This window comes from Stigmatopora nigra, chromosome 11 (assembly GCF_051989575.1).
Source record: "Stigmatopora nigra isolate UIUO_SnigA chromosome 11, RoL_Snig_1.1, whole genome shotgun sequence".
Lineage (NCBI taxonomy): Eukaryota > Metazoa > Chordata > Actinopteri > Syngnathiformes > Syngnathidae > Stigmatopora > Stigmatopora nigra.
Window position 1 is genome coordinate 8,141,413 of NC_135518.1, and position 27,763 is coordinate 8,169,175.

General features: G+C 39.7%; 2 protein-coding genes across 2 annotated transcripts; one reads left to right on the forward strand and one right to left on the reverse strand.

Moving 5' to 3' along the window:
* The first annotated feature begins 597 nt into the window (after positions 1 to 597).
* Positions 598 to 19,570, forward strand: lrrfip1a (leucine rich repeat (in FLII) interacting protein 1a). Its single transcript, XM_077728595.1, has 23 exons — positions 598 to 1,143; positions 4,670 to 4,756; positions 7,367 to 7,384; positions 7,460 to 7,531; positions 8,187 to 8,237; positions 8,504 to 8,554; positions 9,379 to 9,579; positions 10,288 to 10,356; positions 10,768 to 10,845; positions 11,561 to 11,587; positions 11,680 to 11,805; positions 11,912 to 11,983; positions 12,326 to 12,496; positions 12,576 to 12,668; positions 12,868 to 12,960; positions 13,071 to 13,163; positions 13,416 to 13,557; positions 14,055 to 16,866; positions 17,834 to 17,945; positions 18,138 to 18,258; positions 18,331 to 18,410; positions 18,503 to 18,607; positions 19,086 to 19,570. The coding sequence occupies exons 1-23, from the start codon at positions 1,054 to 1,056 to the stop codon at positions 19,191 to 19,193; spliced, it is 4,872 nt and encodes a 1,623-aa protein (XP_077584721.1). The 5' UTR covers positions 598 to 1,053; the 3' UTR covers positions 19,194 to 19,570.
* Positions 19,571 to 19,741: 171 nt separating this feature from the next.
* On the reverse strand, positions 19,742 to 27,006 carry znf148 (zinc finger protein 148). Its single transcript, XM_077727912.1, has 7 exons — positions 26,724 to 27,006; positions 24,907 to 25,250; positions 24,547 to 24,672; positions 24,307 to 24,430; positions 23,913 to 23,996; positions 23,696 to 23,814; positions 19,742 to 23,607 (listed from the first exon to the last, which is right to left on the reverse strand). The coding sequence occupies exons 2-7, from the start codon at positions 25,225 to 25,227 to the stop codon at positions 21,997 to 21,999; spliced, it is 2,385 nt and encodes a 794-aa protein (XP_077584038.1). The 5' UTR covers positions 25,228 to 25,250; positions 26,724 to 27,006; the 3' UTR covers positions 19,742 to 21,996.
* Between the last annotated feature and the right edge of the window lie 757 nt (positions 27,007 to 27,763).

The window sequence follows — 27,763 nt, forward strand, 5'->3', positions numbered from 1 at the left end:
ACAATCAGACGTACTTGTAAACAGCCCACATTGCTCATAGTCTGTGTAATGTTCCTCCTTGGCACACATTAGTAGTGCATTGTATGTTGCGCCTGCAGTTTCACAAAATACCCACAGGAGGGCGACATTGTCTTGAAATCACACTCACCGACTACAAACAGTAAATATGCTACAAGTCCCTTGTGTCAGATCTGGTGAAAAATGTATCCCTGTATTTGCAACAATGCCTCATTTAAATTAACACTGACAAAATCCTAAATTGTTTTACGGAGTTAAGGTAGTTTTCCTTTAAGAGGAGCTTGTTTTATTTTAGATGTGTGTGGTGGTGGGCGTTAAAAATAGGAACGGGTGCTGCCTTTACTTGCCGTGTGAAATCTCAGAACATAGAAGTGTAACAATTGTCACCCCACAGCAATTTTAAAAATGCAGGAGTACTCGCGAGGGCGTCAACATAATAATTTAATCTCTTTGCAAAGCAAACCCAAACACGAGTGTAGCACGTGTAAATATCGCTTTGCAACGCTACTCGTCTGTGTGGCCAATTCAATGTAGTTAGTCATGTGGGCGGTGGACGTAACCGTCGTTGACTTTTCTGTTTTCCCACGACCCATGAAGGGGGCGTGATTAAGTGACAGCTCATGGTGACGACTTGGAGGTGAAGTTAGTTTCCCCAGGCGGAGAAGTTCTTATTACAACTTCACAACTCACTTGATGGAATTATTGTATTATGTTTTCATTATAAGATCATAAGGGCAGGTTCAAGTTAAGATCGGTCTTGGTTGTAGATCCTTGCATAGCAAAATGCCTTCCCACGTGGGAAAGATGCGGACATTTTAAACGCTGATTCCGAGACACAGGAAGACGGAACAACGGATGTGATCGCGGCAAACACTGCTGATACTTTTTGGGGGTTTTCATCTCTTGATCTCAAGTCGACGCGTTGGGCGATTAGCTGATCGTGAATCGGGGGGTTTCCTTTGTTTGTAGGCGCGAGCGTAGCCCCCGATCAAGCGCGTCTGGTGGACTCGGAGAAGTCCATCCGTGGGTTCAAACATGGGCACCCAGGGCGCAGGACGCAAAAGAAACAGCAAGAAAGAGAAATCCACGGCCGAGGATGATGCCCTCAATCTCATTGCCAGAGAGGTGAGTATATTATAATAATATTTAGCCAAAATACATATCTGAATGGATCTTGGATGTCCAGCTTTAACTGAGATTCACTAACAAACATTCAAATGACAGCCACTGTTTGTACTAAACTCAACTAAATCGGATATGAAAACATACTTTTTCAGTATATAATTAACCATTTGTTTTTGTTGCTCAATTATTAGACTAAAGGATCAAATGAATAAACAAATATTGAATAAACAAAGACCGCCAGTGTGACCCAGAATGTGGAAATGGGATGAATGGGTAAATATTTTGCCAATCCAAAAACTAGTATAAAGTAAAAGAGTGAGTGATCAAATATTCTATGCAGTATATTTTCCCATTTTAAAGAAAAAATATGAACGATTCTGTCCCAAAACGTGTTCAAGATCATAACAAAACTTCTGTATCAGTAAGTCAATTTGAGTGGTGTAAATGTGAGGTGGGTACCAGTGATGAAAATGATCTGCCTATTAATAAAAAAAAAAATACTTGTATGAACTTGCGGAAAAACTAAATGGATATAACCACAGACATGCAAGAAGACTTGACACAATTTGCAAGCAGCTGTTTTTTTTTAAACAAATGCTGAATGCAGGTTGAGGCAGGAGTGTTGATCTTAAATCAGATGAGTTTTGAAGTGATGTCATGTGGTCCACTGTTCAGGTGAGTTGTCATGACGAATATGTCTTTTGATGATATCTGCTTTGTGACATCACCAAGGTGTTGTCTTCTGGAGAAATACTTGCAAAATGTGCAATGTCACCATTTTTGAGATTCATTATCTGTAATACTAAATACTTTTGTGCACCATGGAAATAAAAAGCTAAAAAAAATACCGATATAAATGTAATTGCCTCTAACATACCCAATTATTCACATGCAAAATAGAAATAAGAAACAATAGGAAACAAGAGTATTATTTATTTATTTATTTGAAATTTTGGCGTTTTTTTTAGCTCTCCTAAGAATGTCAGAAACACTTTGTTCATCTTTTCAAGTGACAGAAAAGTCAAGTCCCTGACTTGTGAGGAACTGGGTGGTGCACCAAGCACACTGATGAGTTGGCCTGTGCCACTAAAAGAGTTTAAAAATAGCCTCCTGAAAAGATCAGCTGTCGCAACACCCTGGTTTTGGAGCAGATCTGTATGGAAGGGGGTTAGAGGGGGGCGGGAGAAACTCTACCAGCTGCTCGAAAATGTTTGTTTTGCATTATTTTGCACTTTGACCCTTACATCCATGTAGTTTCCTTTAAACTATTGACTTTTAAAGTCATTGTAGAAATACAGTAGGAAAAAGCCCCATCATGATGTGCAGTCTGGAAGATGATGATGAGGATGAGGAGGAGGAGGTTTTGGTGGAAAATGTAAGTCATATGGGTATAAAATGTACAAATGTACAGTTTTTTTTTAGCCTTGGAAAGTCCATTAAATTTGGAGAAGGTGAAAAATATTGTGCCACTTTTTTTAATATATGTATACATGTCAAGTACTTCAGTTTGAGAAAACATCGGGAGGATTAAAATGCCAAGTTGTACTTATTGTCTCACTGGGGAATCTCAGGGGGTATTTTGAGACTGTGGGTGGGTTTGGTTGTGATGATGGCAAAAACATTCATGTATGTAGTGAACATACCAAAGAAGATGCCTTTTCCGCCTAAAAAACAAGCTCCCTATCATTATTAAGAGAGGTCTTTAAAGATCATGAATAGCACGTGTTGAAACTGTAACATTTTCTTCAGCAGAATACAATGGCAAATGAGTTCCTGCTGGTCTATTTACTGAATTGTGTCCTACTAAGCTGGCAAGCATTTCTCCTTAAAAGGATGTAGTCCATTTTGTGTCCACTTCCCCCTAATGACATCATCTCTTCAGATTGTTATTTCAAACTGCTTCCTGTTTATTTGCCCAAGCCAGGTCTCACCCGCAGTTTGGAGAAATGGATGGTGGTCAGTGCAGTTCAGGTGTTTGGGAACTTACTTGTCCAATCATACACATGTATAGGAAGCTTTTATTTGTTAACAGATGGATGAGATTTGTGGTTGGAGTTCAATAATTCCACACATCTTGATCTGGAAGATTGATATGTATAATTGAAATAGAAATGTTCAGTCTTGCCATTTGTACTGAACTTCTTCAGTGTGACCTCTTAGCTGTAGTGCTGTTTATTTTAGTCCTGCTGACGTGATATAGTCTGCACATTTACTGATTGCAGGGGTGAAAGTTCCACAGCTGTTCCCATGTTTGTGATGTGGTCTTGTTAAGCTACTAGAATGCCGCCATTTCCCTAATAAAACTTTTACAACTGAAATAATATGTTATTGAACAGTAGGTCACAGAACTAAAATTGGATTTCAATTGGAAATGTAAATTTGATCACAGTTTGGTTCTTTAATTTATATATTTTCTATTCATTTTAATTGTTTGAAGACATGCCAAAATTGTATCTTTATTTTCCCCGTGGAGGACTTATTCTACCCTCTCTGAATTAGATCGGTTATAGTCCATTTAGGTCAATATAAATAGCCTTGATGGGAGAAAAAAAGAATTGCGGCCCCGTGTCTTCCTACCTGAATTTGGGCCAGAAAAAAAGTGCTTGTTACATTAATTCAACACATGAAGGGTGGGTACATCCGGGGTTAGTAAGAAACAAAATTGAGAGTTGACATTAAGAAGAAACCCACTTTCAACACTATTTTTCCGTCAGTCATGACACATTGCCTTGCATTGTGTTGCAAGTAGCACGGCACACCCCACCATTTTTTATTATATTAGTATTGGTAGAGTACTTTGTAAATGTGCAGACTGCTACCGTGGAAGTTTACAGTATAAGCACGTGATTATGTGTCGGTTATCGGAATTTAACACTGATAAATGTAATCTCTCTAAACGACGGCAGCTTCAACATGATGCTGGTTGTGTCATTTCACACTTGATGGGTGGGCAGCTACCCAAAAGACTCAAATAGCTGGACATAAAGTCAATTTTCTTCAACGTCTTCGACTTGAGATGTAAAAACAACAACAAAAATTGCATTTTTTTCGCTGCTGCTGGTTAGGAAACCCTCTGTTGCTCGGTCATGCTGACTGACATTAAGGAAATACATTAGTGCAAAAAAGTAGGAGTGGTTGTGCCTCTGCCTACAGGCAAACAAGATGTATTCTACTACATGTTGGAGGAAGGAAACGCTTACACATTCTGTGGTGTGCAAGCACATAAGTCAAGCTTAGAGATGTCCTTTTAAGGAAAAGGCCCTTTTGTTCGATTCATTACCAAGGGGAGCAACAGCAATGTTCTATAAACAGTACTATAAATACAATATATTATACAATTCTCTGATGTTTGAGGATTAAAGAAATAACATTGGATACCCACTAGTAGATATCATAGTGTGGTTCTGCTTTAAAACAAAAAAGTACCATCACAATTAAGTACTTTTTACTTGCTTGTGATTTTCATTTGTCTAAATTAAAGTTCAATAAAATGTTTTTCCTTCTTTTGCCTTTGTTTATCTTGCAGGCTGAAGCCCGACTGGCAGCAAAGAGGGCAGCGAGGGCAGAAGCCAGAGAGATTCGCATGCGGGAACTTGAGAGGCAACAAAAAGAGGTAAAAGAAGAAAAATAACAATTATTATTGGAATTGGGCTTCATATTTTCTTAAAAAGTAAGGGAAGCGCTGTGAAATGAATCATTTGGCCAAAAAATCAGCAGTCTTTTATTAAATAATAATTGTTCAAATGATTGTCCCAAAAAGTGTAGCTGCATTATCAATTATTCATAGTGTTGATTTCCAAAGGGATCTGAAATTTGATTAGACTGGGCCAAGTAATAAAGCAAATATTGACATTCAAATAATTGGTAACTCCAGATCATTAAATAAATGAACCTGTCCCAAAGAATGTACAAGGTATGTTTGCCGTCGCCTTAGCAACGATTATTCATTCCAACAAACAGTCTTCTGACCTTGATTTTGTTAGTTTGTCAGAAATTGGCCCCACCACCTGGCCATTCACCACACTGCATTTAACAGCCGGCATCTGTTATTTGGTGACATGTACTCTAAAACTTTAGTTATTTTGGGGTGGTTTATGTAAAATGCATATGTAGAAGTGAATGTATGTGAGGTAAGAACTTATTCATAAATCATTTAGAAAAGGTCAAAGTGTATCATCCTTAATTTTGACACATACAAATTGGATTAATTTATTTATTCAAAGAAAGGCTTTGTTGACAAGTCTCAGTCATAACTGTTTTATTTTTTTAATTCATAACAATTTGTATTGCAAAAATCAAATGTGGACCCAAACTTTAAATCTTGTCATCAACCAAACACCTACTTGTGCTTTTATTAACGAATACATTTCAATAGTTGCTTATTATATTCTTGCTGGTAGTTTGTATTGTTCATTTTCCGCTTGAACATGTCTGATCTGTACCACAGGGGACTTTTTCTAGCTCCCTATTATTAGCGTCACTCACGTAATCTCATATATGCAGACGGACCTCTGCCCTCCTCTTGCGACGACTTAACAAGTATAGATTTATGCTTTTTGCCACAGCTAATGTGTTACAATCTCATAAATAGGATCTCTACATTTTGTTATAACAGATGTCTTGTGTAGTCTCTTGCAGAGCGCCCCCCTCCTCACCCTCATAATAGTGTTCTTGCAGACAGTCAAACCCCAGGTGCTGAAGTCATATGCACGGGATTACTGACCATTGTTGAGCGTGTATATGTGTGTCCATTAAATCCTTTAACGCAGTTCTAAAGTAGCTTAGCAGGTTGTGCTCCTTGGCCTAAGCGGTAGTGCTTCCCCCGGGTTACGTTGTTGACTTCAGGAATGGGGCTACTACACACATACGGGCAATTGTTTGAAGACCTGGACACAATCTCTGATGGATGATTGATTCCCAGTTTTTAGATTGGTTTCTTGCATCTCCTGTGGATTTAAAGCATTGCGGTCTTTACTGTTGCGCTCTATCGGATTGGTTCTTACTTAAGGACTGGTGAAGAATGGGGTCTATGCTATTGTCCTGATGTCGACAAAAACTGGCGGGCGTCTCCTCGCTGGGAGGAGACTGAGGGCGGCCTTCATGGGGCGCCCTCGGAGCCCCCCTCTCAAAAAGGGAAGCACGGTGAGTTCTGTAGTAGAGGCGCAAATGTGATGAGATTATTGTGCAACCCATGAATGGGTTTTTGCATAGGTTTGTCTGAGTTTTCTGTCGGGCATTAGGGACAATGCCATTCAGTCTCCAAACATGTCAAATGGACTAAAACAAGAAAATAGGAGGAGGACCAACAAAGTAGTGGTTCAAGGATTTGGGAAAAAACTGTCAAAACTGTCCTAAATAGTATCATGACCATGTTAAAACTGAGGTGGGTGTCTGGCTGGGTTAATTTTGTAATATGGCGTGACAGTGTAAAAAAAATCAGGCACTGACCTTCGCCACCAAAACGGCTGATTCAGGACTAACGCATCCTTGAACTGGCAGATTTCCTGCAATAACTCATCAGGCCAGACTTGACCTTCCAAAACCGAGCCAGAACCTTAAATTGACGAGGGCATTGATTTCTGCTATCGAGGAGACTGTTAATGAGGTCGTGCAAAGGGCTAAGCAACAAATCTGATCTTGAAAGATAGAATTATTAGGCAGTCAATCCATTTATTGGGCAAGTGTCCAGTACAACACAGACAGCATTGGTAAATCGGGAATTAAATGTGTAAATGATGGATAAAAGGGGAGCATTTAGCACACTGCAGGCATTTTAAAGCTAGGGATTAAACAATTTTCACTGTTGATTTTGAATACAAACGCAATGCATTATCATCAATTGAGTGGAAATCTCAATCTGGAGTTTGGAGTGGAAAAAGTGGCTTAGTTTAGCTTTAGTCTAGGCGATCAACTTTGGCCCGTCCGTCTACACTAAGCTTGCTCTCCCTTCAGGGTTCCTGGCCACAAGCCATTTGGAACAAATGGCCTTCAAATTATTTGAAGTTTAAAGAGCTGCCATTTCTTTTTCTGCCAATGTCATTCCATCTCTGTTACATTTGTGCCATCACTTTTTTATTAAGTTGCAGGTTTGTTCTGTTGCTGGTTGCTGCTGATTCATTTGACCATTTTCTAACTGGGTTTCTTTTGCAAATTTCCATTTCTCTAATTTGACATGTTCCATTTTTTTTTGTCTTTTCTTTCCCTGGTTGCTGTTGCTCTGCAGATTTTTCAAGTGCAGAAGGTATGGTTGATACATATATGATGCTTCGAGCAAGTGGTTTTGATCAAATGTTTTATAATGTGGTTTTCTTTTTAGAAATATTATGGCTTGAATACCAAATATGATGACAAATCAGACAGAAAATGGGGAGATATTGAGCAATGGATGGTACCTTTTTTATTCTGGAACAGCATTACGTTTACACTAACATTTATGCCCATTTTGGGGTGTGGCACTTGCATTGGTTTTTGTTATTGTTGTTGTCCATGTTCCCCTTTACAAGATAACTGATCGGAATGAATCAAAGCTAGATGCTCTGTAAAAATCCGCTTAGGAGACCAGGTTTAACTATTTGGCTTCCAGTCATCATGACCATCTGCCCTTTTGGTGTAAACTGCATGGGATTTGCTGTGTCTAATATCTCATGTAATGACTTCATTTAAATTTCACCAGAAACATTTAATGACGGTATGTTGAGTGTTTGATGTGAACAAATGGCAGCCGTGACTAAAGAAACGTAAACATTTTGGAATGGGGTTGAGAAAATACTACGCTTATAGACCCTGTAAAGTAACACTCACTGTGTTTGTTTGATGGAATGAGCTAAACACAAGCAGAGTGGGGTGAACTTTTGTTTTGGAAAGTGTCCTAACAAACGTGTTTTAACCTTGTCACAAAGAGACCGTCCAGCATCATGAAGTGCTTTAATGTAAAGTCTTTTAAATGTACTTTCATCTTCTGTGCGTGATCTGTGTCTGTGTTGTGTTTTCTCCTTCGCTCTTCATCTTTTGTTCTTTTCATCACCCTTCCTTCCTCCACGTAGGAAGACAGTGAGCGATACTCACGGCCCCCCCGGCCCTCACAGGCACAAACGGTTTGTATCGCTGCTTTTTGTTTACATCTTAACTTTTGGATTTCCTTATCCAATCATTACATATTTGAAACTAAAATAATTGACGGGCTAGTAAATGAGGTTTACATTTTGAAGTGAATAACTGAAATAAACTGAGTTTTACACGAGACAGGTGCTGCTTACCAAGTAAGGAAAGTTAGGAAAGTGACTTCCTTAAGATGGACATCATGGTGTAATAGTTTTCAAATCTGACCGTCCTTTAAAACGTGTCTTCTGTTTCCGCACAGCTTTCGGATGAAGATGACCGGATGTCTGTGGGAAGCCGCGGCAGCATCAGGGTCAGTATCACAGTGTTGTCAACAAATCTAGAATTGATAGTTTGCCCGAAATTAAGATTTCTCTCATTTAGGGATAATATTGTTTTGAAATAATTCAATGTGTTATAAATGTCTTGAGTGAGCCAGTCTGTATTTTGACGTGTAGTTGTTTGGTACTTTGGCTTAGAGTGAGAGTCTGTCTGCCCTTTAAATTGGTTGATGGACTTGGAAAAGGGTGAAAAGTGCACTGTAATTCCTGATCCTCACAAAAGCATGACAGACATGTAAAGATATCGTAACTTTGTTTTTGTTTTTAAGAAGAGTCTGGCTAAGTAGTTCATGTTTTTTAATATTATTGAAATATCTTGCACAGTCGGATCGTGATGGAGGTTATGGTGCAGGGGTGAGGCTGGTACTGTGTAATGGTTTCAACTCCACAATGATTGTCTGTGTGCGGTGTGTGTTTGTTTTTAATTTGAACTTTTCGGCCTGTGCATGATAATACGAAATTGACTTTGAACTTGCTTTATAAACCCTAAACCGGATGATGTTGACATTGTGGTATTGACTGAAATAATAGTGAGTGTCATGGTTTCCTTTGGTGCAATATTCACACTGTGTGACTTTGTTGTTGCAATTGTAGATGTAGAATATTTGTTGCTTCTTTAGCTGCTGCTTTTCACCCAGTTTCTTGATTGTTTAACCCAGTATAGTATAGTGATCTGATTACACACTTGGAATTCATTTGCTTAATGTGAGTTGTGGGATTGTGTTTTGATTAACCTGCAATTGCATGGTATTCATTTTTTGTTCACATGGTATCGTCAGAATGATTGATATGGTACTTTGTGTCATGCTCAAGGGCTCGTCCTTGCTTTCTCATAAGTCCAAGAAAAAGAAGAAACACAAGCACAAAGAGAAAGACGTATGTAAAGGCCCTATCGGCTGTGGCTCGAATAATCAATGAAGAAAGTGAAAATCACTTGCACACTTTTGCTTTGCAGAGGAACTGCCACGATGATGATTACAGTGTTCTATCCAGCCGGGTTAGTAATTATTTGTGGAAATCCTGCTTACCTCTAATGTATATATTTGTGAATATTGTGCAGTTGGACAGAACCCTAACATGAATAACTTGTTCCCTAAATTCAACATGTTGCAATAACAATTGTGTGACCATTGTTTTCTGTGAAAAAGGGAAATACTAGAAATATAGTAGTGCTTTTTAATTGAGCATGTGTGCACGCATTGTTTTCTTTAAGAGCGAGTGTTGACCTTCCACTTTTTTTTGGTTGCTGGATTACAATTCAACACGCTGTCTCTGTCTCAATGTTGATAGCAATTAACAATGTTGCGATGTTTCCTTTACAAAGTTTTGCTGACTCCAATTTTAATCATGTTTTGATGCACATGGGCTTTTTTTTTTTTAGCAATCTTACGCCTCTTCTGACCTTTATAATGTCAATGGTCTGTCCGGTAAAAAAAATTCTTTTGCCAACATCACACATGATCGGTCAGTCATGTCACTGCCTTAATTTCAGTGACCCTTTATGGACTGGGCAGGCGTAAGCACTCACTTGGATCTTTCTTAAGCCCCTTATTCAGAGATTTTTGGCCTCAGAGTAAAGGATCTAAAATGTAGCACTGCCAGTCTAGAATTTGTTAACTATTTTTTATTTTCAACCAAATAGAATTGTTTTGAAGCCTGAGCATAGAGTGTGTGTGTCATCTGTGTCATGTCGAATGAAATACAGAGCTCCCTCTACGAGGAAAGTCTCTGCTCCGGCTCACGCCGGCTTTCCGACTCCAACTCTGGCTTCTATGTAAGTGTTTTTGTGTTAAGAGCATGGTGTTCTTTGGATTTTGGAGTGAGCCTTTCATATAAAGTAACTTTGGATTTGGGCATGTGGATCATTTACAGCTGTTTTGACTTGATGTCTGAAACAAAGCATGGGACACTTTGTGTTCTTTTTTTTCTCCCAAAAAAATGTTCTTGCCAAAAATGCAAGGAGACTTGGACAGGAATTTCTACTATCCTATTAGGGTCAATGTTTTTTTTTGTGACGCACTGTAGAAAATTTTCACTAGACTAAAAGTGAGTTACTTTGCAATTAACTGAGGGTTTGTGGTTGTTCCACTTGTGGCGTTTAGTGGCATGTATTTGTTTGGAATTGGCATGAGCATTTTGCTACTCTGAGCTGGATAAAATGCATAATATACTGTTTTCTTGACAGCCGTTAGAGTACAGTAGCTACCGCAGCGCCAACTCCAGAACCTCCAGCCGGGCCAATTCAGCTCGTACCAGTCCCGTGGTGAGCTTTATAGAAACCGTATCCTCGCTTCTTGTAAATATGACAACTATTGGACATTTGCTTTAAAAGTCTCGAAAATCCGAGTGTTTGGTTTCGACTTATTTTGACCTGAACTCAATGCCTGTCTGTTTTTTTTTTTTCACTCAACTTTGTGGTTGCCACTGTAGGAAATGTGTGGCTCTGTTGCCAGTTTGTTACGAAGCAGTTCGGGTAGCAGAGGAATCCCCAGGGATCTGGATGACGTTACTATTCCAAATTTTTCCGATGTGAGTTTGCTTTCTGCCTGCGGGAGGCCGCCAAAGCCTTTGAAATTGCTGTTTTGCTCTTACGCATTCTTCTTTTATGCACTTAACCAAATAAGGAATGGTTTGTCTCTAATGTTTGTTCTTTAATTTGTGTGTCAAGAGTGTATATAGATTTGAATGGCCTATTTACACGCTGTTTTGAGGTTACAGCTGCATGTTTGTTTGTTTTTTGGATGTTATAGCAATCCTAATTATATGATCAAACATAACATAGCAAACTGGGATACGCCCCAGCACCCCCTGATACCCTTGTGAGGATAAGCGGTTCAGAAAAGGAAGGAATGAAAAAAAAATGACCATGGTGTGCAATGTTTCCTGTTATTCTTAAACTGACCCAAATCCAGGGTTTTGTGACTACTTTCTCTGGATGTGTGAATTTGCTCCAATTTTATTTTGATCTGTCTCCACAGGTAGACGACCGGGATTATTTTGAGAGGGTAAGTAGAAGAACAAATACTGAGCAGGTTACACAAGCTTTTCTCTTTATTTGCATTTCTCAAACTGTGGCTTGGCAATTTGACTTTTTTAGGGTTCTCGGTCAGCTTCTGCATTAACAGCATCCACTCTCACATCCCTGGGTGGGAGTTCCTCACGGAGAGGCAGCGTAGAGACCGCTATCACTCTAGATGCCGAAACTGCCTCGAGAGAAATCAAGGTATGGCTAAAATCTTCATTCTACTACTTTCCTTCCTGCTTGGCAACTGCTTGATCACACTCTGTTGATGCTTTTCTTGCTGAATGCTGCTTGCTCTTTTCACCAGGAAATTCATGAACTGAAGGATCAGATACAAGATGTGGAGTCCAAGTACACTCAGAACCTAAAAGAAGTCAAGGTATAAGAACTCGACCAGCTGTGATAACACATTAGTGGTTCATCATTTGTACATAACATGCCAAGAAATAGTCAAGTGAAATGAGTTCAAGACTTAAAAAGTAGCCATTCAGTCAGAATCGGGTTTAGCTTCATTAATCCTGAGTACCATAAGCAGTTTTAAAACCATGGCCTTTACACATTCACTTTTCAACTTTGCAATTCTACAAGTACTGCATGCTTATTGCATTAATTCTTTCACTCAATTTCTATAATTCATCCAATTAAGTATTTTATTAGGATTAAGATGAATATGCACAACACTGTCAACTGTTGACTCTGAGTCTTGGTTACATTTTTATAGGACGCATTAACAGAAGTGGAGGAGAAGTATCGGAAGGCCATGGTCTCCAACGCACAGCTGGACAATGAAAAGAACAACCTGATGTACCAGGTGGACACTCTCAAAGACTCGCTGACGGAACTTGAAGAACTGCTGTCTGAGTCAAGGCGGGAGTACGAGGAGAAGGTCAAGGTATGGCAAGCAATAGCAGTCAATTGTATTATTTTCTATTTTTCTTATTTTTTGGATATTTACTCTCTGGTTTCTGCAGGAATTTGAACGAGAGAGACATGCCCACGGTGTTCTTCAGTTCCAGTTCAATGAAATGAAAGAGACACTGAAACAAAGCGAGGAGCTGCTAAATGTGAGTATTTTAGCGGAAAGTGTAAACAAACATCTGTCCCCGTAACCAGGTAGAAATGGCCCCATTTCACGGATGTTAGGATTTCATTTCACACAACATTTTCTTCTATACACAAAACTTAACTTTGACTTTCTTTTCCCAATACTCTGCTTTCGTTTCCCTTTCCTTTTATTCCTACTTTTCTCTTTTGCTGCGACAGGAAATTCGTCAGTTGCGTATGAAACAGGAGGGTTTTGCTAGGGAAATTGCTGATCTCCAAGAGACAGTGGAGTGGAAGGATAAGAAAATCGGGGTATGGTCTGGTTCTGCAGCTTTTTGTCTTTCCTGACCTTACTGTACTTTCTTCTAACTTCTTCACCACATTTCACCCTGCTCTGCACACTGCACTGAACATCGAATCAGGCCTTAGAACGACAGAAAGAATACACGGATGCAATCCGAAATGAGCGAGATGAGCTCAGAGAAGAAGTGGTGAAGCTGAAAGATATTCTGAAGGTACTTGTTTTGCTCAAGATGTTCTGAACTTGAGCAACTATTGCAGTCCTATGATACACTTTGCCAACATGCCAATACCACGTATAAAAATGGGTTAGATTTTATTTTTAAACAATTTTGTATGATATATTTTTAGTATATTTGTTCATACAAAGCATGTGCTCATATATATGCATGGTAGGTAAATAGGCAGAACTAGGAACCACTTGATTGTCAATTTATGAAACTTATGATGAAAATTGTTTTGTCCAGAAACACGGAATAGTACTGGGACCTGACCTGAGCATCAACGGCGATGCTGCTGTAACTGAAGTAGAAAGAATTGGCAACGATGGCGATCCCCAGTCACCTCAGTGTTCGCCAACCTCACCGTCAGAAGGCAACAACATGCTCGGTAAAGCACAAAGTATATCTTCCCTTTTGCATGGCTTTGCTTTAACCCAAATGAAGGTGTTCCAAAATATACAGTGTGGGTAAACAGTTTCCAGCTTTGTCTGCAAGAATTCAGCTCAAGTGTTCACAATGCATAGCATTTAAAGTCATGATTTATTGTTTTAATCACTGTACCTTTTGGATTTACATCTTCATTTTTCCTGCTTTACCTGCCAGTTCTTATGATGGCTGTGACTACTTTTGATTTTTTTTTAGTTCTTAGTGTGATGATCTACTGGATGTAGTCAAAGGTTTAATTACAGCATTCTCCCAAACTTCTCCTATACTTTCTGTTCTTCCACTTGGTCTTCCTCTTTTCTATGCAGTTCTTTGAATCAGCCAGGACCTTTATTTAGGCTTCTCTTTGACTTCTCTCTTCAGTTTCTTACTGCAGGCTACTCTTGATAGCACTGTCTCACTTTGGCCTTCTGTCACAGTATGCTCTTCATGATTTCTCAGGAAGCTCAGAGGTGACTCCTTTGAGAAGTAGTGGAAAGGAAGAAATGGATCAAGAACGGGATCCAGACCAGAGCACCAATAGGTTATCTTGTACTGACGATGCCTCAGGGCCCATTCAAGGAAACGACAGTGGCCTCAGCCCAGGCTTGCAGACTGAATTGACAATTACAAAAGCCATAGATGAAACTGTTCTCTGTGCCCTATCTCAAGGAACTGCTGCAACAAATCCAGTTGAAATGGTTACACAAGACAAATCTGATTTAGAGGAAAGAGACACCCGTATTAATGATGGTGACTTAAAAGAATATTGTACAGAAATCAAAAAGCAGCCAGAATATGATCTAAAAAATAATATGAGAGACCAAGAAACAAATAAATCTGGATCATATCTCGAAGAAGAAATACAAGATTCTGAATTAGTTCCCCTACAAAATGTTGGTAATGATTCTCAACCATGTTGTCATAGTGATGTGATTGAATTTGAATCTTGTCCAGAAGAGGTCAAAATCTCAGAACAGCGGCCCAACGGAGTTCTACAAGATCCAAATCCTGGTCTGCAAGAAATGATAGGTTTTGAATTGCATAACCAAGAAGAAAAGATAATAGATGCCAAATCACATCCCCATGTAGCTGTCAATGATTTTGAACCATGTTTCAAAGATGCGAAAGATCCAGAATCAAGCCCACAAGTTGATGTTACAGATTCTGAGCCACCCCAAGACAGCATACAGGACATAAAACCTTCTCAATCGTGTCCCCAAGTGGTAGAAAAAAATATACACGATTCGGAATTATGTCAGCGTGTACAAGCTGTCAAAGATTGTGAACCACAAAGAGAAGATCCCGAGTCCAATGCTGAACTGCGGCATAAAATTGCTGAGGGAAGCTGTAATGAGGCGGAAAAAATAGTAACCAAGCCTTTGTCTAAGAGTGCTAATGCAGCAGGGAAAAAGAAAAAAAAGAAGAAAAGAGGCAAAAGGAAAGAAGGCTCCATTGAGAAAACTCCTCAAAATGACAAAAAAGCTGAAAATGTGGAGGAAAAAATTAAGAAAGCAAGCAAAGGAACAGCTTCAGGTATTAAAAAAGAGTCTGCCACAAAACGTGAGACTGACAGTCCCACCATTGCACTCCTTGTGGACTCAAATGTGGCTCAAGTTGGCATAGTGGAAGACAGTGAAAGTTCAAATGTTGCCAAAGACACCAAAATGGATCATATGTTCAGTATGCTTGAGCAAAAGGAAGCTGGAAACGTTCAGATACTGGAACAAGGCACCTCTGTTGATACATACGCTCTCAATTTACCACTCATTCAGACAAAAACAGATCAGGATGCAGATGAGGGAAAAATAGCTTTGGAATTTGTTGAAGTTCATGAAGGATTTATTCCGTGTTCTGAGCCAATGATCAGTCACAGTGGAACTGATATTATATTGGACTCCGAAAGTCGTGAAAAAGACTCCATTTTAGATGACGCCACTACCAAAGAAGTCCAAGGCCAGGATCATATACTTTCATTAGAAGACACGGCCGAATTAGATGTTGAAAAATGTCATTTGGAACCTTCTGAAAAGCAGAATGAAATGTCCGTTGCTCCTACTAAAGTCATTGATGACAGCCAACAGGCTTTTTCGTCTGACCTTTCCACTGCTGTGAATTTTGACACTCCCGTTGGATTGTCTGATAAGGATCATGAAGAGAAACCCTTGATAAATCAAGAATATAAAGAGCTTGAAGAAAAGTGTGCAAGCAATGAAGAATTGCTCGCTTTGGTCAAACCAGAGAACTCTTGTGACTTCAACACAGAGCAGCTCCTCAAAGAGAGCCGGGACGAACCTGTTGATGAAAGATCTTTACTGTGTGAGAAGCAAGTTCTGGGAGATGACGTAGACTCAGATGTGCTGGCACGAGAGTCTGACGAGGCAAAATGTATGGTGAGTAATGGAGAAATGATCACAGCAGAAGCAGCTAAGGAGCTTGAAAATAGTCACAATCACCAGGAAGTTCCTGATGTAGACACAAACATCAGTGAGGCTGACATGGAGTCTTTGGATTTGGATGACCTCAATATGGACACCACTGTGGAAAAACAAACCAATGAAGATCCAGAGAAGCGGGAGGTCCAAGTGGATGCTGATGATGAACACAATATTGATATTACAAGTGCTCCTGAAAACCTCAATGATGAAGAAGTGCGTATTCATGTAGCCACGCCAGATACCGAATATAAACAGGAGGTCACTTTGGTTGACACGGAATGTGCACCTGAAAATGTGGGAACTGTAAACCATGGGCTTGTAAACCCTCCAAAGGACCAGGAAGTCACTTCTGAAGACCTTAATCAACAGGGCAATGAGGAGGATATTGATGAAGAAGATGAGAAAGGCCAGTCTTTTGATTTTGATGACATGGATATAGATGCAGCTGTTGAGATGCAGACTGTTGAAAATCCCGGCGTGGGTAATGTTGAAGTGGGCGGTGAAGAAGTCCATTCAAATCAACATGTGGCCACACCAGATAAGTGTGAACAGAACATTTTGGGTGAATCCTCACCTGAATATTTGGAAACTGCGAACGACACCGAGGAGCAAAACTACATAAGCAAAGACAGAGAAGCTTGCAATACTAGCCTTTCAGAAACTGAGGACCAACCCTCCTCTGGTGCCACGTCATTAGAAGTCTCTGATGCCGTGGAAGAACCAAAAGATTTAAGGTCAACCCAGAGCAATGGCGATACTCCCCCTTCTGGTAGAGACAGGAAGAAAAATGGCAAAAAAGGCAAAAGTAAAGGCAAAGATGACTGCAAGATGACATAGCACTTAGATGACCAAAGAAAAAAAAGAAAAAAAATCCCCCCCGTTCATGCATGCATGACATTAGACATTGGCCGTCCGTGATTTATTGACTGTGTCCTTACCAAGGGACATTATGAACTTTTGAAAATTCTTGTAACAACCATACAAAGAGCAATATGAATGTAGATTGCAAGCTGGTCACGCAATGCCCCACAAATTTATGATGCGTGTTGTAGATTGTTGACATTTGGGGAAAAGAATGAATCTTCTAGCTTTTTCTATGCTGGTCAAAATGAAACATGCTTGTGGATTCAGTCAGTTGTTACATTGCGATATTGTCTGTGTTGCTATATGATTTGTGGTTAATAGGCGTTATGGTATAGGTAGAGTTCATGTTTAAGGGGTCGGGTCATGCACACAACAATGCGGATGTTGCTTTTTTTTTTTGGTTTTGCACTTGATGAATGTGGCGTGTCCACAATAAAAAAATAAGATGAATCAACTTTTGCTCATGTATAATTTCACGTCAGTTTGTAAAGAGAGAAATAATGTCATTCTAATTTTGATTTGTTAATTTGTATTAAAATTGAATGGCTGGATACAAACATTTACATACAGTGGGTTATTATTACATGTTAGATGCTTTAAACGGAGGTTTGGGAATGTCTTTTATTTGATTTTTTTTTTTCTTAGTTGGGTTTTGTTTTGGGGGCTGGGGGGCATTGGATGTTTTGTGTGTTGTAGTTGTGTGCTGTGTGCCCTCTCCCAAGTTAGTGTGCATGCTAACTGACCTCCCTCACGCTGTGCTCCGTCACCCCGCTATGGATGCCTGCACTTTTTGCATGCATCTGCCTCCCAACTCTGACCCAGCTCCCTCACACCACGCACCGCACGCCTTTTGGCTCCACCCACTCCTGGTATGTTGACTCATTCCTCGTTGTGCAGTTGAGATTTGTATCCATTTCAACTTATTAGATACGCCTGAATTTATGCCTTGTTACTGTGCTTGTTTACTCTCAAAACATTCTTTTTGTCTCCATCCAACCCAGAAATTCGCCTCAGGAAACTGGTGGATGAGCGAGAAAAAATGATAGAGCAGGTAAGTTGCTGTCAATTACACATCTGTAAATGGCAATTTATGTTTTTGTGTTTTTCTTTTATAAGTGTGCATTTCAATAATGGCATAATGTTGAGTAACCCTAAAAGTGCATAATTTGACCCGTTATATTTACAAGTACTTTGTGCTAAGGGCCTATGTTCTTTATTTATTGTTTTATTTTTCCATTAACAGATAAAGAAGCTAAAAGCTCAAGTAGACCACAAGAGCCCTAAAAATGGCACTGATGGCACTCTGAGTGCAGAAGGTGAACTTTTGGAAAACGGGAGTGATCCACACATTATGGAATTGCAAAGTAAGTAAAAATATCGATTATAGCATAAGACCTTTCCACGGTTTGTTGATTTTTTTGGTTGATTTTAATTAGGAGATTCCAGCAGGCAAGTAAACGATATGAAGTTCAAACTGGTAAAGGCGGAGCAAGAAGTGACTGCATTGGAACAAAATGTAAGATTTAAAATATGCTCAAATAATGAAATATTTTTCCAGTTTGTCTGCTTTTTAAAATTTTAAATGAGCGTTTTCCTGGTTGTTTTTAGGTGAGCAGACTTGAAGGTCAGGTGGGCCGCTACAAGACGGCTTCTGAAAATGCTGAAAAGGTGGAAGACGAGCTCAAGGCGGAAAAGAGAAAGCTGCAACGAGAGGTACGGCAGATTTTACACTAAAACTCGGGAGAGAAGTAACATTTTGTTCTTAGTTAAGGAAACCTTTAAAAAACAATGATGGAATTGTCATTCGTTTAAAATGACGTCCTTCAGACATAGTCTTGCTCTATAAATGCATTTTTAAAATCCACTATTGGATTCACAATTTTGGGGTCGTTGGGTTCAATGCCAGGTGTGTCCTTCGTTTGCATGTTGCATGGGTTTTCTCCAAGTACTCCAGTTTCCTCCCACATCCCCAAAAACATGTATGATAGGCTGGTTGAACACCCCAAATTGCCCATAGGCCCGTAGTACCAGCTCCTGAGGACCTCCATCATAACAATGGGAATTTTTTAACCTTTGTGGGCATGTATCGCAGTCAGTGACAGCCAATGGGGTTAATTAATATCAAAGTGTGATCTTAAGACTATGGCAAAACCAGCAAACCATCTCGTCCGCCACCTCTCGTCTATCTTAGTTGCGGTCTGCACTGGACAAAGTGGACGAGCTGGAGTCTAACAACAACCACCTTAATAAGCGACTGGAGAAGATGAAGTCCAGCCGCGGCATGGCCCAGACGCCATAGCGCGTGCTGCCGAACTTACCCTTTCGGATCCAGTGAGAAAGAAAGCTCGACCAGAGTCGAACAACAGTGTGAAAGACGGATGCTGAGAGAGTTTCCAGCCTCAGATGCTCGTCTTGCCTTGCCTTTCTATAGTTCACCTTGGTGTCGCAGTTGAATGAGTGAGCATGTGCTTTCTCTGTGTCTTTGTAAAGGAAAGTGCACCATTTTTTTTGCTAATTGCTTATCAACGCCAAATTTTAGAGTAGTACTGGAGAAATGTGACAACCGGGACTCAAAGCGGTGAAGATGTCAAAGACACTGGGGGAGATGCTGCTTCACTGTTTACAAAAAGCTTTCATTTCAAAGTTATCTCTGTGCAATAAAGTGTCCAAACTTTAGCTGCACTTTTGTCAATTTTTTTTCAGTCTGTGACAAGGAGTGGGGGGTTATTGTGCTCAGACTTGATTATATTAGACAATACTGCCACTTACTGGTCAGAAATTACTCAGCAGGGAGAAATAAGGTCTTACTCCCAATGTGTGTAGACAAAGGCATTTTGACAAAGTGTGTTATTTTGGGGGAAACATTTTATTTTTATGGACATGACAATCAAGATAACTTAATTGGATGTTTACAAATCATCATATTGCAAAGTTCTAAAAGCATGGTGTTAAATGACTGAAATGAATCCACTACAATTAAAGCTTCATTCATCAAAATAAGTTCACATGATCCAAAAAACCTTGTTTCACCATGCAAATAATTATTTTTGATTTACTAGTGCCCACAGGAAAGCAATGGAAAAGGTATTCACGAGAAGATGTCATCTTAAAATTTCCGGTTCAGCGATTCACATTGAAATAATAAACACAAAACCCACTTTTACAGAGACAATTGAGTGTATGGTGAGTGCATATGATATGCCATACATCAGTGCCTTTAACATCATGGTTCAAAAATAGCATATATATTTATATATATAGTTTTTTTCGGTTAAAAAGACAATCCAGATATAGAACTGGATGTTTTCACTAGCTTATACAAGGACACTTATGGCCAAAAATGGGGGGAAAACATAGTGCTGTCTTTTGAAACTCAAACTGCATTTTCCATTGCCGGAGACAATTTCAAATTGTACAAAACAAATCCAATTGCTTTTTAACATGATAATGATCTCCATTGTGCTTAAAAAAGTGTCTTCCAAAGGCCATTAACCACTAAACTTTCAAATGGATTTTAGTGACATTTGTTGGGGGAGATTATAATAAGTAAGAACAATTAAAATATCCAATTCACTCTATTGACTTACAATAAAAACTGCCATCAACACTACGTTAAGAAATGATTTCCATTATCGCTGATTACATCCATTATATACAAATTTCTCAGGAACTGAATTCATGTTGGGAAAATAAAAGTAATATGTACCAAGAAAGAAATAGTCTTGCCCAAACTGTTTGCTAGAAACACATACAGTAACTATGAGGGTAATTGAAAAATACACAATGTATTTACAGGATATGTACATATATAAAGGGAATGTTAAAGGAAAAAGATATTTGAGGATTGTTGTCGGGTGTTGTTCGTCCCTGATTGTCAATGGAACTACTATATGATGGCATAACAGCTTGTGTTTTAGTTTGATATTTTTAAATACACAAAAGCACCGTAAGCATCATTTTGCAACCCCACAACAATTCACATTGAGAAAAAAAAATATGCATTTGATTTAAAAATGATTCAATATCTCACCAAAATCAAACTATTATTCTTACAGCTAGTGTAATTAATCATTTTGGTACATTTTCACGCTGTCAACTTACTTAATTTGCGCTTTTTAGTGTGCCTTGACCCAATGTACGGCAACAACTCACTTATGGGGCTTTTCCATCATATGGTTTCCCCAGATTAATCATGAATTAATGATGAATCACGAAAATATTTTCTCAATGTATTTTGGAGGCTGTGATACAAAGCATTTGGAGGCTGTGATACAAAGCACTACATTCTTTTTTGTAGTGAAAGATGTGCAAATTGTGCTGATGACAAGCACAATGCTTTTAGGGGGGAAAACTAGGAAAGAATCTTGTCTAATCCTTTTAAAAAAATATATCTAATTTTCTTTTTTATGATGTGTAGAATGATGGGAAATTTAGTTTTTGTGGGATAGTACGGGTCTACTGTGTTGTTTTCAATTTGATTGGATATTGAAATTGAAAATGGCTAAAAGGTACAGATGAGAGCTTATTTTCCTATGAAATTCACTGTCGGTGGAAAATTTCAACAAAATCCCAGATTAATCGTCTAACTATTGGATTTAGTTGTTTCCCCATTCAGGGCACACACGGTAGAGCGGCAACACAAAATCTTTTACGATATAAAATAAATGGTTTCATCTCAGGAGGCAACTAGTGAGCGTTTGTACACGTGGATAAGATAAAATAAAATAAGTGTAAGTGTGTGATTATCAAAATTTGACTTGGGGGAGGTAGCTAACAGCTAAAAGGACTTTTTTTTCAACATGTGCAAGCAAAAGTAACAAAAAAATAAATATGTATACCAATATGGCATTTTTTCTTTTACTCATTAAGCTTTGATTGCCTAATTTCTCGCTGCAAATTCTAAAATTTTCAACCAGGGAGTGCCAATTTGTCTATATTCATCACTTTTGACTACAACAAGACAATGTTGAGGGTAAAAAAAAAATGATTGCATTTTGAAGGAGATACTCAATAAAAGAAATGAGACGTGCTTTGGCAAAACGGGCGAAATGGGATAAAGTGCTGCAGAAATGATTAACGTAGGAATTACACGAGCCGGCTCTTCAACCAAACGTTTCGCTGGATGAAACATCAGGGGAGGAGTTCAGTTGGGACCTAGTCTCCGTTACTCTAACTAAAGAAAACTCTGAGAAGTCTGTGCCGTGGACTCGGAGACTTGCTTGTCCATTGGCACCTGTAAACTGCGAAGACGAACCGCATCTGGAAGTCTGGAAATGAGACTTGAAGTTTGGATCAAAGGTGTTCATTTGAAAAGTCTGCAGTATGCCTTGAGCCGAATCCGTCTTTTTGGACGGAGACACCTGTTCCAGGAAGTCCTCATCGGAGGGGGAAACGGTTGAAGGTGGGGTAGTTTCATCCCCAGAGAAGGAAAAGGAGTGCTGAGAGTCCCCGACCAGTAATCCAAAGTGAGGCTTGTCGATGGTGGACCTCAATGGGGAACTCATCCCTGATTTGAACCGACTAGGGGAAGGAAAGTGCTTCTCGGTGGAGAACAGGGGCTGACCGGCTAAGGTGGGGTTTTCGGTGACCAAGCTGAGGCTTTGGCTCGTCAGGTAGCTGTCGTTCTGACTGGTCCTCTCCAACGCCTGCTGGAGAAATTTGGAATATTCTTGCAAGAGACTGGCCTTCTCGGTCGGTGCTTGAGGAGGCGCACCGGCAGCTCCGAGGCTCTCTGCCGGGCTGCCTTCCGAGACGTCGGAGGAATTGATGGATATGCTGGAGGTGACTTCCGTATCGGCTACGCTGAAGGAGATTTCCGATGGCCCGTTGGCTTTGTTAGAGTAGTGCTCCAACAGAGTCTGGAGGACCTCATCCGGCAGGACGTTCCTCTCATGCGGCGCCTTCATCTCCACGGTCAGAGGCTGAGGTTCCAGAATGGTGGCGGGCACCGTTTCGTCAATGACCGCCGACACCACCGTTTGAGAGACGGCGGGCTGAGAAGAGACGGCGCTGGCGTTGGAGCCGTAATCGCGACTGTTGTTGGCCGCCTGAAGGTAACGTTTCTTCTTGAGGAACTGCACGGCGTCGTCGTAGTTTGTGCTGCTGGCTACGGGCTTTGTGGTAGTTTCCGCCGATTCCGAGTTGCTGACTTCCTCTAAAATGCTCTGCTTGTCCACAATTTCAAAGGTATAATGTGTCACTTTGTTGTCCTCGAATGAGGAGAGGGTGGCCAGGCAGTGAGGTTGTTCGCCAGATTGCTTAAGGCTCCTCTTCGACACCTTTTTGAGGACCAGTTTAGGTGTCGCCACCTCTTCGGGTGCCAAGTGTTCCACTTGGTGTTGGTTGGTGGTCTCTTCTGGAAGTGCCATAGAGTATTCCCCAATGACATACTCGTGTTTAACTTTGGAGGACGCGGCAAAAAGAGGCAGATCTCCACTTTTAGTCAGTCTATCTTCCCCTTTCATTTCACTTTCTTTGACAGCAGAAGTGAGCTCCTCTGCTTGGCCGGCATTTGAAGAGCCACAAGTGTCAGACTTCTCCGTGCACTTCTGTCGTTTCTTCTTGGGTAATGCGCACTCTTTGGTGAGAAAAGGGCTTAAGGCATCCACTTCGTGCAATGCTCCGCTTTTATTGGCAGCCTTGTTGCTCTTTCTCTCCCGGTTTTCATGGCACATTCTTCTGTGCTTTAAAACACGATCTGTTCTGGAGAAGTACTGAACATGATAAAGGATAAAAGTAACAGCTCAGTTATTTTTTTTCCATATCATACGTATATGTCACAAAAATAGCAATAATAGTAACCTGGTGACAGTAGTCACATTGGTAGGGCTTCTCTCCACTGTGTGTCCGCTTGTGTCTCTCCATGTGATACTTCTGAATGAACTTCATGCCACACTCATCGCAGCGGAAAGGCTTCTCACCTAAGCAACACAAGATGCACACAAAAAAAACCATCATGAGGTGCACAGGTCAAACAGGAAGAAATGAAAGAGAAAAGCCTTTGGATAAGAACACTCACCAGTGTGAATTTTCTCATGTCTCTGGAGAAGGTATTTCTGAATGAAGCGCATGTCACATTGGCTGCACTGAAATGGTTTTTCACCTACAAATTGGCAAAAATGAGATTCCATATAAGGGTATAACGATATATTTTTTTAATTAAAGCATTGTCTTGTGTTTTGTCTTTGCCACCTTGCACTTTGGTTCATGTGAAGTCTAATTTGTGCAAATATAAGCCGTAACCTTGATTCAAGTTGTCTTTTTTTTTTTGCGACAAATATGGCGTATATGCGAGAACATGCGGAAATTGAAATTGGACAATTGCCAACATGCTTGCAAAAGGAGAAACTGCCATCAGTACTTGTTATGAATGTTCTGTTTCTGTTTGACACTATTTTGACAAATTGTCATACCTGTGTGAATGAAAACATGCCTCTGTAGATGGTAGTTGGTTCTGAACGCTGCATTGCAGTGAATACAAACATGGACTTTGGGGCTTTGTATGCCAAATGTACCATCCTCATTAATGCTTAGAATCTAGAAGCACAAATGCACATAAAAAAATCATAAGTATACTTTGCAATCTTGAAGAAACCATGTACTATTTGACTACAGTACAGTGTGGATTTGGCGAACAGGTGGTTGTTTTTTACCTTTGCTGGTGAGCGTTGTTTCCTTTTCTTCTTTTTGGGACAAACTATTAGGTCCTTGGCTATTTTTTTGTCCTTCTTTATCTGGGGCGGCTGCTCAGTAAATTTTAATTCTTGCTTAATATTCAGCTGTGACAGAAGGAGCAGAGACAGAAGGGACATTTAGCAAAGTACATGACCCAAAATTGGAATGCATGGAGAGAATTAAACAATCATGGAGGTGGCTATTTACAAGTGAGCAAGTACCAGTACTTGGGAACAAAGCACCTGGAGTGGCACAGGGTTCATTTAAGTTCCTCCAGGAACTTCAGTTTACACTACAAATATTTTTTGAAAAAGAAAAGTGAACTAGTATGAACTCACAGGCAGGCAGGGCAACTTATGGGTCAACTTCAGTGGGAAATGCACCCCCACTTCACCTGCTCCCTCCTCGTCACCTCCTGCACTGTTCTTTGACATTTCTTGCATCATCAGTTGCTCGGGAGGTACCAGGTCGTGAGTGACCAGCGAGCTCACAGTCAAATTCTCATCTTCATCCTCGTCGTCGTCATCTTCTGCTAACAGGGGGTGGTCGGCCAGCGAACGTTCCCCGAGCGTCATCACCAGGCCGACTCGCCCTCTGCTGTCAATCCCTCCGCTGCTGCACTTAAACAGCATGCCCTCCAACTTGTCCTCAGCGTTCATCTTACATAGAGTACCAACGGCTTCTGTGAGAATAACAGGTGTGATGTAACAGTGTGTTGCATGAAATCTGATATTAGCACTGCAGATTACTGTTATCATGCATCCATCTGTTTTCTACACCGTTTGGTCTCAATGGGATCATGAAAGAACTTGATCTTAGCTAAGAGGCAGGAACCAACCAATTACAGGGTTATACACGTTCAATGCTAAGGATTATGAATTTTAACCAACTTAATATGCATCCATTGGGATTGAGTTCAAGTAGATAAACAAAATGATTTCAATTGTTTGAAATCATGCTCATTCCAAAATGAAAGGTTGCTTAGATTCAAACCTCAATATTTTGTAATAACAGTAATCATCAATATAATACTACTACTACTACTACATAGTAATACTAATACTAGTAGTAAAATCCCCACAGGATAGTCATATAGATCCTCAAACTTTGACTGTCAAAGAAATGTAGTTACTTCACACAAACGTATCTGTATACCAAATAAATTATATAGTTTGTCATTTCAAAAATGTATCATAATATTCATCCAAATTTAATAAAATACAACACTGCGGCTTAAATATTGAGGATGCGCACAGGCAAGAAATTACATGTTTTTACCACATCTGGCAACATGTGTAGGGTTGCCACTTTTTAATGTAAACAATGTTTAGACATTTTTAGAACAAAGTACAACGATTGCTAACTTGCGAGCCACCAATCTTAACATGGTTGCGTTTTACAAGTTAACTAATGCCACTCTTCGTAGATTTATGACAATCGTCCAGAAGATTGACCCAGGTAAAGAGTTAGAATAACTTGTTTACATGCGTTCACATTCTCGTAGTTAAATGGAATAGGCTTAACTGGCGGGCTAGTTAGCTAAGCTTGTCATCGCCATAACATACACATTTAGAACATCACTGCGGAAACATGGTAAGACCTAACAAAATGAAAGCACTTTTAGATTTAAATAGGAAAACAAACTTATCTATTGGAAAACATTTTCTTAAAATTAAACTAATGTTAAACTAATTCGGAATTACATTTAATTATGGACTCCAAACGAATGTTTCTGCAAAGCAGGTAATAGTTGGTATTTATTTTGAAGGTCCTGCCCGGGAAATGCTTACTGATGTTAACGCTAGTAGCCAGGCCTGCTTAAGGGGGAGTTTGCTAAATGCTAGCAAGTTGCCACTGTTTAAATGAAATCTGTACTGGAATCCACTGCCTCCGATTCCTTTCACGTGCATCGATTAAACGCTAAACAATGCGTATTTTTAAATGTGCAATAAACAAGATCCCCCACTGTTGTAGAGAAAACCTGTCAAGAGGTGCGCTTCACTCTGGAGCTAGTAGCAAATTACGTTTCTTTGCACACTTACCTCAATAGGCCCAATTTACAGTATTCGGTTAGTCAACTCAATAACTGGCTAGCTTGCAAACACCCACATACTACACAAAATCTAAACGGAAGAAAAAATATATTCAGACTCACATTTTACCAACGACGCGTCCTTTACGCCAGATTAGCTGTCATGATTGCCATGCAAGACTAGATCGTACTCTGTGTACGGAATAATCAAATACTAGTACTAGTCTCACGTTTGACGGACACCTGAAAATGTGGATATGTCGCCCCCTTGTGGAAGGTATGTGTTACTGTGCTGATCAACCCCGACGTTTTATAGATTACTCAAACATTGGCATTGAGTTCATAACATTTTAAACCATACCCGTACTTGGGATCTAAAATATATACAATATGAGCACACTCATTTGACTAGGATGGAAAGTATAGTACTTGTCAAACTTGCCCTATAGCACCCCCTCTGTAGAAAAGATGACCAGAATGACAAACAATAAAATGCAGAATTGGAGGAAACCCAAGTGTTCATCCACAAGCATGAGTGTGCTGCAGCATACCAACAGGCTGAGTGCTGCACGCACCTGCTCTCGATAAAATAACTTGATACTACAGGCACAGTCATTTAGCAATTACTATATAATTAATCTGCACTGGTATGAGAAAAAAATCAGAAAATGCGACCCCGATTGGAACACATTTACATTTTTAACATCACCTGCCCTATTAAAGGTTAAATATAAGTGTATTCCGCTTAAACCGAAAAATTTATAGCCCTGCATAAAATAAACGTTATAACACGCATTATAACTACAATATATACCTGAATGTTTACATTGAATGTTAATTGTATTTTTTTTAATGTATCTATTTTTTTGCTCTATACTTTTCAGGGATTCCAAAACGTACCACTAGAGAGACCCCATGTACCACCACTGTTACCAGTACCACGGTAAGCGAATCTGAAAACAATATTCACACAACACGTTCCGTACAAGAACGTAGATTGAAAAACAAACAGAATTAAGGCTGGATTAAAACCAACCAGTCATCCATTTAACTATATGTCAAATGAAAATTGCACTGCATCACTGATAAGCTTCTCTAATCATCTTATTTAAACAACATATTTGAAACCCCTACAAGTTCAGAGCCATACAGTTTAGCAAAAA